At 37.1% G+C, this 14,582-nt stretch overlaps 1 protein-coding gene across 1 annotated transcript; it reads left to right on the forward strand.

Moving 5' to 3' along the window:
• The first annotated feature begins 58 nt into the window (after nt 1–58).
• LOC135471264 (protein lin-37 homolog) lies at nt 59–12,699 on the forward strand. The gene is made up of 8 exons (XM_064750426.1): nt 59–182; nt 2,604–2,670; nt 3,503–3,550; nt 4,552–4,667; nt 4,876–5,054; nt 7,170–7,304; nt 10,307–10,380; nt 11,347–12,699. The coding sequence occupies exons 1-8, from the start codon at nt 164–166 to the stop codon at nt 11,444–11,446; spliced, it is 738 nt and encodes a 245-aa protein (XP_064606496.1). The 5' UTR covers nt 59–163; the 3' UTR covers nt 11,447–12,699.
• The last annotated feature ends 1,883 nt before the right edge of the window (nt 12,700–14,582 follow it).

The raw sequence follows: 14,582 nt of genomic DNA on the forward strand, positions 1-14,582 counted from the left end.
GGACACTCTTCAATCCAGATTTCATCCAATCAGGACCCGAAAATCAATCCGGAAGTAGCTCTTTTGCGTGAAAGGCGGCTTGTCCAAAGATTTTGAGGGAATCGTAAAATTTCCGTGATATAATGCAACTAATCTACTAGAAAAAGAAGAAGTTAGCGAAACAATGTCCAAAAATAAACAGGGTAAGTTAGACAAGGATATCTGTAATGCCCGAGTTCTCAAATAGGATCAAGCTTTAGTTTTCCGCTGTGTTACAACAACAACATAACATTAAATTAACTAGCCCTGGATGACTACGCCACGTTCTTTTTTATTTGTTCTGACGTTCGCGTAGTCATGGTTGGGTCCACTTCGACGAAGAATTGTAAAATTTTGGAAAATAGTTGATTGCTAACTTCATCTACATGGCGCGCCATGGATTTATGGCTATATTTTCAGGCAATCACTAATAAAGTCCATAAGAGCGAGGCGTAGAACACCAGTCAAATAAATAAACTTAGTCCATGATCTGGTCTAGCCCCGATAGCTCCGATGGTGTTTGATCTAACATACATGTAAATGCTACCAGATTCAAAGCCCTACACCTGTGAATTTAGGCCAGCCTCACTACACATACGTCCCCATCCCGCATGAAGCTGAATCACTTGGGAAGGTGTTGATTATTAGTCCGTTTAGATTAATATTCTGACATTCAAGGTAATACCGTGTCCATCTGTCTCTTTCACATACTATGCATACCTTTTTACAAATTTATGATTACTGTTAGCCCAAAAACTCCTACCAGCCTAAGGTACATGTAGATCTGTAGGGCTGTGATTATAATGTATTCCATTACAGACCTACATTTATCTTCTTCCATCTTCTTGCTGTGAACATCTTACTTCCCATGCTGTCTTCAGTGGATGAAGACCGCTTTGGTGGCCAGGTATTTAGTGTCCGCCTCAGAGTTGGGAGACCTGAGATCAAACCCGGGTCAGGTCATACCAAAGACTTTAAAAATAGTACTTGTTGCTGTGCTTGGCACTCAGCACTGAAAGGGAGGAAAAAGGACACATGATTGGCCGACTTGATGTCAGGATAATTTGACTGGGTGAGATTTCAGATCTGGTGCCTTCAGCATGATATTTCAGGGTCAGCAGCACTTTAATGACATGGACTCGCCCTGACACAAGAAGACACAGTATATGTGTGGGTTCAAACACCTAATGACTCCTTTTCTTCATATTGTTAAGCATACAAGCTTACGAATCGATCAGTGCTGAGGCTGTTAAAAGAGTGCAAACATGTTCAAGAAATATGCTTATGCAACAAGACGTGCCTGTGGTAGTATACAACAACATAATCACTGCCTTAGAACTAGATCTGAAGATGATTTATACAAGTATTTATTTATTTATTTATTTTGTTACTGTTGAATGCCTTACTCTTTTTATATGTGCAGGTATTTGCAGATATGCTTGGACCCTACCTTATTCTAAAAGTTCACAGCCCATTTCTTGGCCACATTAAGGTGTCCATGATTAAGTGGTATACCTGATTTGAATTGACCCACTTATCCAGCTGTTCATGCTGAAATGTAGATACAGGGATCCAGTCCTATTCAAGAGGAGGCAACATTGCAATGTGTCAGGTTTCAGTAGGACTTTGGGTTGGGAGTGTATCATGTATGGAGCATAAATATTAGTACTCTATGGGAAGCTGTGGTGAATAACTATACCTTAAGAGGTGTTGCATGTCATAACTTTACCAGAAACAAGTTGTTTTTTTAAATTATTATTGAAGAGTAGGCTGTTGTCTTCTTTCTGTAGCGTTTAACAAAGAATCCACATTGAAAGAGCTAAGTTATCGGCCTCTGTCCATGAGCAGTATATGAAGTAGGAGAGCTGCAGTACTGTTTCTATACGAAAAGCAGCTTTTCAATAAGCTCTTTTTGAATTCCCTGGAAATCCATTTTAGATCCACAAGATTTCATGACTTATTTGTAGGGGTAACAGATTTTGGGAAAACCTGCCTTTACAGATTGCACTGGCAACATTTGTGCAACTTGCCTATTATTTATTTTGATGCTTACATTACAATGCATATAAACAAGACAATTTATCAGGTACATTGCAGTCAAATACAGAGTGTAAGATTTATGTGAGGGTTATCGCCATTCACCTGAGGTGTTTCGTCACGGTTATACACCTGGTAAATGGTTACATAATATTATTTTACCACTTACCACTGAGTTAAACTGAGATCCAAACACCTCAAGTGAATGGTGATAATTATGCACTTACATAATGATGCTACTTATTGCCCTTGAGTGCTGTCGAAAGACAGTTCTTAGGGCATTCATTAGCATGAGAAATAATTTCAATTTCTTGAATACAGAAGTGTTATTTTTAGTGGAAGGTAGTATGGCTTTGTCAGACACGTACTGTAATGATGCATGTAATCTGACACCAAATTCAAAACCTTTTTTCACAATTTGCATAAATTGACCAATGTTTACATTAAATTATATTACATAAATGAATTTTTTATTTCAGTCATTATATTTATTATTGTTAAGTGAACAAAATTTTATCTGTACCCTAAATTTCATTTTGTTTTTGCAGAAGTATCCCATGCTAGGTTTCGGTTAAATGCAACTTTGCAAGATTTAGTTGAGAAAAAAGAAGATGGGTATGTATTAATTTTCTACTACTGTTGCTTCATGTTATGAGGTTTTCATCTCAACAGAATCCATCTTTAAAAGTTGACTTTTTTCATTTATAAACTTAAGTCTTATATGATTATTAGTCATATATATATAAGAAAAAATTTCTTCCAATACATAAGCATTTCAAGCTTCAAAAGTAGGAAAATGAGATTATTGATCCATTACTACCTTGGGTGTTCATACTTGGATTAAACTTCATCTACTCATTGGTTTGTAGCCTTAAAAACTTCATTGTTGGCCCAACCTGACCCTATCTAAAAAATTAGGGACAGCTGAGAGCGAAATTGTCTTTTTATTCTGGCTAACAAAAAAGTTTGGGATTGTAAAGAAGTTAACTTGGAGGGAATTTTAAAAAAGTTCTATCAGAATGGATGTAAATACTTTTTTGTACCTTTTGTGAAACCCTGAAATTGTCTCCAAAATCAAGTTACAAACATGCATAAAATGCTCTGCATGTTGGTATTTCATGTGCAAAAAGGTTGAGGAATTAGGGTACTTAAATCAACATCCTTTGTGCTTCACTATTGATCTTTTTAATGTTTTATTAAAATTGAAGATTCATGCATTACTGTATGTGTTGTGGTTCATAAAAGGATATATTCCAGAAAACTGAAAAGAACCGACAGTAAAAAAGATACAGTAAACAATATATGTTTTTATAGTCTTAGTATAGTATGTGGTTGAGTAAGTCTTCTTTGTATGAATCTGTTCCCATTGATCCCATTAAACAGATTAAACGTTAAACAACGTGATCACAATACATTTTAACCTGTGTACTTATTTCACATTCTATAGCCTATCTGATGATGAAATCCCAGGCTCCCAGTCAGAAGTTATGTTGCGGTAAGTCCCAGATGGCCAAATGTATCTTACCTTTCTGCTTAGATTGGGTCTTTACTTTTATTCAAGTAGATCTTATTTGTCTTTGATGAGAAGAAGGTCTGTCTTTTTATTATAAGCCCATCATATTATTATATGTAGTCTGTCTGTCCATAAATCTTTTCATCACTAACATTTGATAATGTCTACAGATCCACTTCAGTTACAGCTCTCAAACTTGAGATGGTTATGTAGCTACCATTGGCTGACAAGCCTGTTGAAGGCCTTTGACCAATGAGGTTTCCTGTTTATATGCAGCTTTAGCTGAGGCTTTTAAGATAAGAGGTTTGTTAGGTACATAAACATGAAGCGTTGATGGTTAATTCTGTTCACTCACTTTCCTCCACTCATAAACCTGACCACCCTCACATAAAGTGTAAAATTTTAAATACGCCATTAAACACAGATCAAGTAAATAAATAAAATGGATCCAAACCCCATGGTTTTAACCTTGAACTTTTAAACCCATGGTGCTTCCATGCCTCTGCCAACCTGTGGCAAGGAAGCCTGTTGAAAATGGATTCCTAGGACGAGGATTTTACAGAGTTATGCACTCTTTTGCAAAGTATTTGGTTTTCATGATCCTCACACTTTGTCTTCATTAATGCTTCAAATGTGTGGTGCTTATGTACCTGCAATTAGCCCAGACACCTATGGAAACTAGATCCTGTTAGGTGTGGTTTGCAGTTCTGAAATTTTGTTGTGTTATTGCAAAGAACACATTTGGGCTGTATCTGAATGTTAACGTTTTCAGATACATGTATATACAAGAATGGTGGTGTCTTGAGTAGAACATGTATAGCACCTTCTTAGTTTTTTTCTGTACCAGATTTGTAACAACAAAGAGGTTTAGTAGTTTTTATCGTTATCTGTACCTGTACCTTGCCCAAGGGTCTGTCACAAGGTGGCACATGGCACATTTCGTGGGTTATGCCTGATGTTATCCACACCTATTTGTACTGTAGTGAACCTGCTTCTCCAGTATTGTCATCCAGTAAGAGAAGTTCGCTCAGTAGGCCCTCCAGTCGAAAGCGAAAGAGGAAAGATGATCCTGACGGAATAGAGACTGACCAGTATCAGCGTAAGTTAATATCCTCCTCTTTAGATACCTGTTCGCTACCTGAGATATTTTTGAAACTTATGGAAACAAAGGATCAACCAGCTGCTACTTGGGATTCTCTCTTTTTAAATTTTATTGTATCTGTTCAAATGGTAAAAAAAAGAAAGTTTTAAAAAGCTGTGCAAAGCGGCTATGAGATGGATTGATTGTAATCTTTATATGTTCCCAGACAAGTATGTAATGAAACTGTTTGACCGAAGCGTTGACCTCGCCCAGTTTGAGGAGAACACACCTCTGTACCCAATCTGCCGGGCATGGATGAGAAATCAACCGCAGAAACGGGACCTTTCTTGTCTTCGCTCTCCAAGCCCAGATCCAGACCCCAATTCAGGACTCTCTGATGATGAGGTAGGGTCAGCAGTGGTCTCCCTTTAGTGTGATGTTGGGAGAGAACACTGTATAGTGTCATTATATATGTGATTGCTGTTTCATGCCTAACTCAGGTTTATACAGATGTAGTTAAAGTGAGAGACAGCACCTGACTAATGTTTATGCTCACTGAAAGACTACCATTCAAAGTATCTAAAACCAGCTTAAAATACTTTTTAGATTTTTTTCCACCAGTACAATTTTAATTTTGACACAGCTTCATTATGTCTCCATTATCGAGAGCAAGTTGACATAATGTTTACTCTAGCTCTCTAACGTGGAAGTTATTTTCCGTATAATAGTCTATGCAGTAGCCCATGACAGATGAAAGTTGTCGACTTCGGTGATGAAGGCCCCAGTGATAAATATAGTTTTCTTGGAAATTGGACATACTGTAAGAATATTTCTTCAACTTCTTGAACTCTTGACACAGCAGGCCTACTATGTCATTTACAAGTAACTCCAGAGACTCTGTTTCAATGACCTACCTGGCGACACCGCCAGGGTGTTTCTCGTTCAGGTTATATCCTCTGAAGGGGCTGTGCTGGCGAATTTTACCCCTATTGAATGCTTTCAAACTTACAGTAGGATTGTTGTACAACTAGATTCATGCTCAATTTTAAAAGAAATGAAAATAATTCTAAGTGCCACTGAGGCTGATTATATCATAAAATTTTTAATTAATTTTAACAGATGAGATGCTGTTTTCTCATTCCGATAAACCTTCGGCATCACTAATGAATTTTGCACTAACTTGGATATTTGTTATTCAAAAACTGCTGACTAAACACTAAAATGAAAGACAAAAAATGTATTCGAGGAGATGAATGCAGTTTGACAGTATGCTGCTGTCTGACATAATTTGTGATACCATCATTGAATATTACACGGCTTGTATATCAACTGATTTTACGTCTGTGGTGGACCGTAAATGATACAGACCTGTCCCACAACACTTTGTGAAATGGTCCTTTGGCTACACGTAACTAAATTGTTGTAAACAATCTCAAAATGACATCTTATGCAGTAGTTCTGTGTTATCATATGTCACTTCATGAAAGGGTAAAGGCTACATCACAGCTTAAGCTGCGCAATCTGATAGCAATGCGTTTGATTGGATAAAATTCTCAAGATGGCTGCCTGGATTCACACCATCCATTTGTGCCGTATTGTCCTTTTATTTTACATGTTATCCAGTGAAATCTCATTAAAATTATGAAGTATGATACTTTTTAGAAAGCTTGGGTATCATGCTTTTGATTGAAATATGTTTTGGCCAGGTGCTGTCTGGTCTTTTAACATCAGATCTACTCCTACTACTACTCCTCCTCTCTAGTTTTGTCCACCTCAAAACCACAAAAATAAATCAATCAGAGAAAATGTCCTGAAAGTTGAAAGTTTTCCAAGTTACAGAATAACAACATCATTTAAGCGACACTAATTTTATTGGGTGTTTTACAGACAAGCCAATACTGAAAAGTCCAAGAATGGAATAAAATTAAAATTAAAAATGTACCTTATTATCTGATCTCATCTTAATGTTTTATATGATTTTCTTGTTTTTCAAGGCTTTTGGATCACGTAAATACATCATATACAACAGGAACAATCACTGCGACAGTGCACATTTCCCGCATATATTATCGTAGACAATTTTTCAATTATATCTTTATTTTTTTACCCTCCTATGATGTGGAGAAAAAAAGATTCATTGTGCCTGTAAATAGAAATTTAGATTGGTATGGTCTTTTTGCTCAGGAAAAAGTGGCTAAACCAATAAGTGCAGGATACTGATCTTCCCTGTTATTCATAAAGAAGAAATGAGAAATCTGTATAAGAAATAGTGGAGAAAAAAAATGGCCATTGATTGTCTATGCTACATTATTTGTTCTTGACATGTAATTAGACATCCGTACTATTGGTACTTTAACTATTTACCTGGTATCACTGCCTATAATTCTGACTTTTTAAATGGTTTTGTTCTTAAATCAAATAGAAAATATAATAAAATTATCTTAATATATCCAATGTGTCCATGAATTCAAGCATCAGCCCAGTGTAGATGTAATTTATGGATATCATATATTATTGTAGGTGACTAATGGTAGAATGCAGAATGTATACCGAATGCCTAGCCCCTTAACACTGAAAGTGGAAGTGGAGGATGGCAGAGACTTGAGGATCCCTTCCCCCATCCCACAGATGGACGATACTCTGGATATCAATGCAGTGAGTACTTGTATGTGTATATGGAGGGAGGCCTTTGTGGGGGTTAACTGTGAACCTAACTGGCTGTCTCTAACATTAGTAAGCACATAGAGGGAACCAGCATTATATATTGGGCTTTTCGTAAACATAACTCATTTGTGTGTCTTTTGAGTTTTGCATTACTACAGAGAATCGCCCAAAACATAGTGTCCCATTATACTGGGTTGTTAAAATCACACATGACACACTGTTTTATGCATGAGAGAAAATCAGGTCAGGTAAAGCACATATTTCTGGTTTGTTTGTTTTTATGTGTTTATTTTTCTGAATTTATTTTTTGAAGTGCTTTAAAAATGATTAATGTTATGCCTGTGCATAATAAGGTATTTCCTAAATGGACATTTGTTATTCCAAAGAGAGTAGTTCAAGCCAGTGAAAAGTAACCTGTGAACATGTGTGATGTGAAGTATGTGTATACATATTTCAGTGCATGCATGTGCTTGATCATGAATATTAACGCTTTAGATCGAATTTGCCTTTTTACCAATGCTTTGAATACTGTATGTGAATACTGTGAAGAGATTTAGTATAGAGGTTGTCAATATTGATGTGATTCAGTCAGGAGTTACATGTAGTGTTACATTAGTTAGGGTTTTTTTTTTAGTTTGTAACAGGGATATGGCTTGATCTTTTGATCTAAACCCCTTTAATTCTAAGGGCTAAAATTTATTGCCACAGGATGAATTCAGTATGAATCTACTATATTTTCGAATCAGAAATCAGATATTAAAATCTGTATTGTTAGCCTGTGTGATTCAGCTCAAAACTTAACATGGTATAATCGAAAGAAGTCTCATATTATACCCGTATTATAAGTTTAAATAGATCTCTTAGCCAACATCATTGCTGAGGTCCACACTATTTACCATTTCTGGTGTACAGGTGCATATATTTAGTTCATGATAATGAGAGAGAAAAAAAAGTGTTAAGAAAAGAATACATTTTTTTCAGATGCCTGTGCTGTTGTATTTTATATCATATATGTGACCCAGGACATGGGATAAAGAGGGATGGATAAATATAGTATCCCACCTTTTATCAACAATGTTGACAGAGTTACACTTGATTGGCTCACACAAGTTCATTCAGAAAAATCAGCCAATCAAAAGCTACACATGGACTTGACTGGTTTACCACATAATCAGTGGCACCACATGTGGCCACTGCAGGTAGAGTACTCGTCAGCATACAAGGTACAGGAAATTGTCTACCATACCAATTCGTCTGCTATACCTGATTTCAGAAAGCCAATGAAATATCCAACATTCTCAGCTCTATTGTCAGTACCTCCCCCCTCGTGCATTCACTTCAGCCACAGTCTTAACCACAATTAACAGTGGTCAAAATTTTGCCTGTGCTAGTTCAACTTTTTGCATCTAACCAAGTACGTCGAAGATGCAAATCCGGTCAAGTGCACCAGTCTTCAGGGGCTGATGTGTGGTTGAGTAAACATCCACAAACACAACCACAATAAAAACGGCAAATATCCATCTGCTAAAGATCATCATATCAGGGTAATGCAGTCCTAACAGTCCTCTGAAGAAATGTAGGCTGTAGTATACATGCCTTGGAAATGTCAGTACATGTAGGTGCATAAAATTTCAACTGCATACGCACACAAATGCACGTGCTACACTCCTGACTGCTTTCCTGCGACTTCTCGGAGTCTTCCCTTGATGTACATGTTCGTAAACTGTCTAAAAACAATTGTTTGCTGCTGTGTTTTAAGGTATATAGATGATAATTTAGAAATTTGATCCAAGTTTGTGAGAGTAAAGCTGTTCTGCGTTGAACTCTTTTGTGTGGTGTATATTTGATCTTGCGTATGAATGTTGCGCTTTGGTCTGAGGATGAATAACTGATGTCACACACTTAAACACACTTGCACACACGCTTGTGCAAGCAGAGAAAGAAGATAAAATATTCTAGCTGATTTGATGCATACTTTTGCATTTTTTTTTGATTTTACATTTATGGGATAAATAGAATCTCCAGTCTGGTGACCCTGTAGTATCAAGTTTATTAAACAAGGGTTAAAACATTTCGTTTGTTTCAAGCCTCAGGGAGAGGTCACCTTTTGGAGATCCTCTATTTATCTTGATTTACTGCTGATGGTCTAGTAGCCTACAGAAAGGATAATTCTTTGCAAATTTGTCTCCAGTACATGTGCTTCACTGTAGTGGAGCTAAAGTTTGATGCAGGTCCTGTCATTCCCATCAGCTTTTATAGTTTTTGTCTACAGGGTGAAATGTGATTTTTTCAAAATGGCAGAAATCCCAAAATACACTGAACATTTTACTGAAGTAAGGCCTCTACCATTGAACTTAGCTTATCAAATTACATATAAAACACTTGCAAAGGAGTTTCTCAACAAAGAATTTTCAGCAACCGTCATTGTTTTTCTCAGTTCTCTTGAAATTTACGGTAAAACTGATTGCCTTATTTGAATTACTTAAAATGGCCTAAAACTGAAAACCAAGTCACACGCCCTATTAAAAGAAGCTACAGAAGCCTAATTTGCATACAGAAATCAAACTTATTTATTAGCCCTGTTGACTTGATAACAGAACATCTAAGCCTAGCCCAATCAGATTAGCAGTTTTGAGAAGGTGATTTTTATAACTTTTTGATAGTTCAAAATGGCTGCCAAAAATCACGAAAATCACAGCTTTTCATATGTTCAGTACTATTACTTCTTAGTATGTTACTCTACTTTCTGTAGTTTTGGAGAAATAAGATCTTTAAAAATCCCAACAATTTTTTTCTGCTAGGACAGTATAAACCCTGTTGGTGTCTCATGCCAATTCTTTTGACACTGGCCTTAGTTCCAGATGGCTCCCTTTGTGGGTAAAGGGACATTATTGTATGACTGCTGTCTCATAACTGATTAGTTGTATTGCCCAGTGTGTGTATGTCCCTGCATTGCCTGTTCTCACCTAATGCCAGGTCTTTCATGTGTGCAGGACCCAGACAGAGCTCCTCCACCAGAACAGCTGTTGCTGAACCACATGGCTCGCTGGAAACTCACCAGGCAAAAGTATGTATAAGGAAGTCACATGCCTCCTGTAAATTTCTATAAACCTGTGTAAAGATACCTACTTATGACTTACAGTTTCAGCCGAAAAGTATATATAGGCATATAAAGGCATATAAATTTCATAAAATATTACTTTGGTGCTGAACCTTTTTGAAGATTTTTCCAGTAGGACATTATCCTATGTTCCATACAAATCTCAGAACACCATGGGTGAAATTCTGTTTTGTTTACTGTACTGTCACACATGGTACACACTATTCTGCCTGCACACAAGTGTATCACCATCAGTTTGTGCCTGGTAGCAGACCGAAGTAGCGTGTAACATTAGGCTGTACAGTGTTTGGTGAAGCAGATCAAATGATTAAAACAACATGCAGCAGATATTTATAGATGTATGAGTGCTGAAAAGTTGTATGTATAAAATGCAAACCAAAGTGTTCAGTGCAGTTTTGACATCGGAATATAATGGGTACATGTACATGCAAGTGTGGTTTTGTATTTTAGACCCTGTCTTACGTACTTAAGCATGCACGAAACCAAGGATATTTCCGCTTTACATGCGAAATGGTAATGCTACTCTGTACATGTAGTGTATGTGTAATACTGCTTGTAGCTCTAGGATTTTTATAAGAGACAGTCGAGAAGGCTCAACACTTCCTAGTCACTTTTTAATGTGTTTTTATGAAATTATTTTATTTAGTTGATTGATGTTCCTCTTACCTCAAGAATGTTTTGCCTAAGGGTGATGGTTTAAGTGTCTGGTAGGATGAAACAGGCTATGGCCTGGTGGAAACTGTTACCTTCTGTAGTAATACATGTGATGTCACTATTGTGTTTATATGTTTACCCAGAATATCATAGGAGGGGATCTTCTTAATCTGGCTGTTCTTTCATCAACAGTGTACTGATGTTCCAGTAGCATGGATGTTGTAGCTTATGGGTTGTATGTCTCTGACATTTTTTCAGGTGGCGAATAGCTTGCAGACAGAATGAAATCCGATTTGCTCCCAGTATGAATCTCTTGCGGGATATGTTTGAACAACAGTGCAAGAAAAACCTGTCGTAGTTCTCATATTTGTGACGTGTTCATCTCTTTCATAAATGCTTGGGCTTCGGTGTTCCATGCTAGTATGTACCAGCAAATGCATTAGGAATGAGTATTTATGCAGATGAGAGAAAAGCTTGGATTTATCCTATAGTTCCATTGTGTAAATCCTGAAAAATGGTCAACTGATCCTAAAATCTCTCATTCCACCCATCGACAGCATTAGTGATGAAAACCTTTGGCAGAAATATTATAATGAATGTGACATCACACCTCTGCCTGCTCTGACCAATATCAGTGAAATATTAACACGTTAATTTGTTTTATTTTTTTTTTCTTTTCAATGAATTCAGTTTTCATTCTTGGAGTGATCAAGATTAAATCAATTCATTTAAAACAACATTGTTTCATTTTGTGAAAGAGAGTAATAGTGGAAATCTTGTACTATTGTATAGATCAGTAAACTTTAAATGTCTCATGTTATCTCATAATCTTATATTTAATCATTGCTGTTTTTGAAGAAGCTGTTGGTAACTATGGGTCCACTTTCACAGACCATTTCTTAAAAAGGATGCAGTAAGGCCACACAGATTATCATACAGATATGAAAATCAGTTTTCAGAAGATTCGTTCAAGTGGGCCCAAAGCACTACCATGGTAGCTTTCATCTTCAGTTTATATCTGTTCTACTGTTGTTACTCTTACTGCCATAATTAGCTCACCTGTACAACGTTCTGGAATGGCTAATGTCATATCCACACCTACGGTGTCAGTGTCAAGTAGAAGAGAAAGCTAATTTAGGCTAAATGTTTAGGTTTATATCTCAAAGGTTTGCACTTGTGAAAATCAGAATAACACAAGGATATGTTTTATTGTTTGTTGTTAGCCTGTTGTGTGTTGGAATCAATGTTAAGATATATGTTAAGGGTGGTATCTTAAAAAAGTACTAACTGACCCCGCAAGCGCAGTTGGTGGAGGGTCCGTTTCGGAAGCGGTAGATCCAGGGTCAAACCTGGGTTGAGTCACACCTAAGACTTTAAAAGAGGAAGTTGCAGCTTCCTCGCTTGGATTTAATAAAGGAGATAGTGCAACTATCAGTATAATGGCAGGGCAGCTTACTTGCCTTGGGTAAGGCGTCTCAGTGAAGCAGCACTAGATAAAAGAGCGGTGGAAATCTGTCCTGCAACAAATAGGCACATTACAAGCATTCTAAGGATTTCTTTGTAGTCATATGACTGAAAAATTGTTAAGTATGACTTCAAACCCCAAGGCACTCACTCACTCACTTACTTACTCACTCACTCACTCACTCCAAAAGTACTGACTGACATTGAAGTGAGATTTTGCATGCATGCACTTAAAACATAGTAATACATGAGAATATTCCATTATTGTGTCTCATCTTTGTTGTTCGCATGCTTAGTAATGAAACATTGCTTGTGATTGCTGGCCATCAGGCATAATGTGTGAGCTAAAACTAGATGAATTGATCTATTGCGAGTTTTGCACGTCATCTGTAGTCCATGATGCTTAGATCTGAATTAAAGTAGGCACTGTTGGCATATCTTGAAGTTCTGAAACATTTGTTGACAATGATCATGGTCTGCAAAGAAATATGTCTCTTTCTGTGACCATGCATTAATATTGTTAAAGACCCAGTTTGGAGTGGAGTGATAAAACAGGCGTGGTATTAAGCTGAAGGATCTTAACGTTATATCTGATACAGATACACCACTTCTTATCTGAATGAAAGAACATTTAGAATCGGTATTAAATACCAAGGCCCATGCCTGAAATAATTAGTGATTCTCATATACGCACACATAGGCCTATATGTAAACCAAGTAGCTATGCCAGGGTGTATACTGCTGTGACTGCATATAAAATGTAATCCCATAGGCACAAAAGTAAAGCTTTGTGAAAGTGCTGCTGCTGTGCCTTAGAATAGGATAACATCAGTCAACATTCTTAACAATCCACACAGAAGCTCAAGAGGGTTGTTAAAGGTTGAGAAAAATCTCAGATGGCAGCATGACTATTCTGACGTGAAATAAAAGTCTGGTCAGATCAAATTTCTGCATGTATCTGAGCTGCAGTTCTCTTGGGACTTTTAGATTTTTTGGCTCAATCATTTGTGAGCAGAAGTTATTTGAAGATTTGTACAAATTCCAATATACCTGTAACCTATTTGTTCAAATTCCAATATACCTGTAACCATGTGACCTTTTGAAGTCTTCCCTTGTATACATATTCATTTATCTTGCTAAATGTTTTCAGTATATATCATATTGGCTGTGTGTAGTATATTAAAATGTTTTTAAATGATAAAAACTTGTTTTCAGTCTCTTTGACACTTTCAACCGGCCCCGATAGCACAGTTGGTAGAGGGTCCGCTTTGGGAGCCTGGTCGAGTCACACCTAAGACTTTAAAAGAGGAAGTTGTAACTTCCTCGCTTGGCGTTTAGCATGAAGGGGAAAGTGCAATGACTGGTTGACTTGTATCAGTATAGTGACTCAGGTGGGACGGCTTACTTGCCTTCGGTAAGGCGCCTCAGTGAAGCAGCACTAGATAAAAGAGCGGTGAAAATCCGTCCTGCAACAAGGAGGCACATTGCATGCACTCTAAGGATTCCTTCATCGTCATATGACTTGACACTTTCCCCAATAGGACTGCCACATAATCTGGATGCATACGAAGTTTAAAAAATGGTCAAGATGCTCCAGAGATGACATTTAATGGCTATGAACAAAGTCCAGTTTGGCCATTACACCATGTGAATAAATCTGAATCTGCTAAAGTCAGATTTTGTGCATTTTTCTAGAGATGTTATACTTGTATGCAGAGTTTCGTAAAAATAATCGGCCACGTAGTTTTAAGAGAAGAAGCTTTGTGCACATGCTTAGTGATTTTGTGCAAGGGTCCATATGGTCACCAAACTATGTGACCAATAAAAAGTTCTAGGGCGAGATGCGGAACTATAGACATCAGACATTAAATATCTCCACAGTTTCACGTGGCAGCCAGTTGCCGCTTTTAAGATTTGGCCCCCACAAAATAATGTAAAAGAATTAAATCCAAACAATAATAAAGCTAGTAACATGCGGAGGAGAAGCTGATATCAGTAATGATGCGAGGACAAGGGGGTCAATCCTCTGT

This window comes from Liolophura sinensis, chromosome 7 (genome assembly GCF_032854445.1).
Source record: "Liolophura sinensis isolate JHLJ2023 chromosome 7, CUHK_Ljap_v2, whole genome shotgun sequence".
Classification (NCBI taxonomy): Eukaryota; Metazoa; Mollusca; class Polyplacophora; order Chitonida; family Chitonidae; genus Liolophura; species Liolophura sinensis.

Bases quoted from the DNA above. Each gene is read 5' to 3' on its own strand.
- LOC135471264 (XM_064750426.1), top strand. The intron at 5,055-7,169 runs GTAGGGTCAGCA...ATATTATTGTAG, and splicing joins CAGGACTCTCTGATGATGAG to GTGACTAATGGTAGAATGCA. The intron at 7,305-10,306 runs GTGAGTACTTGT...TCATGTGTGCAG, and splicing joins ATACTCTGGATATCAATGCA to GACCCAGACAGAGCTCCTCC.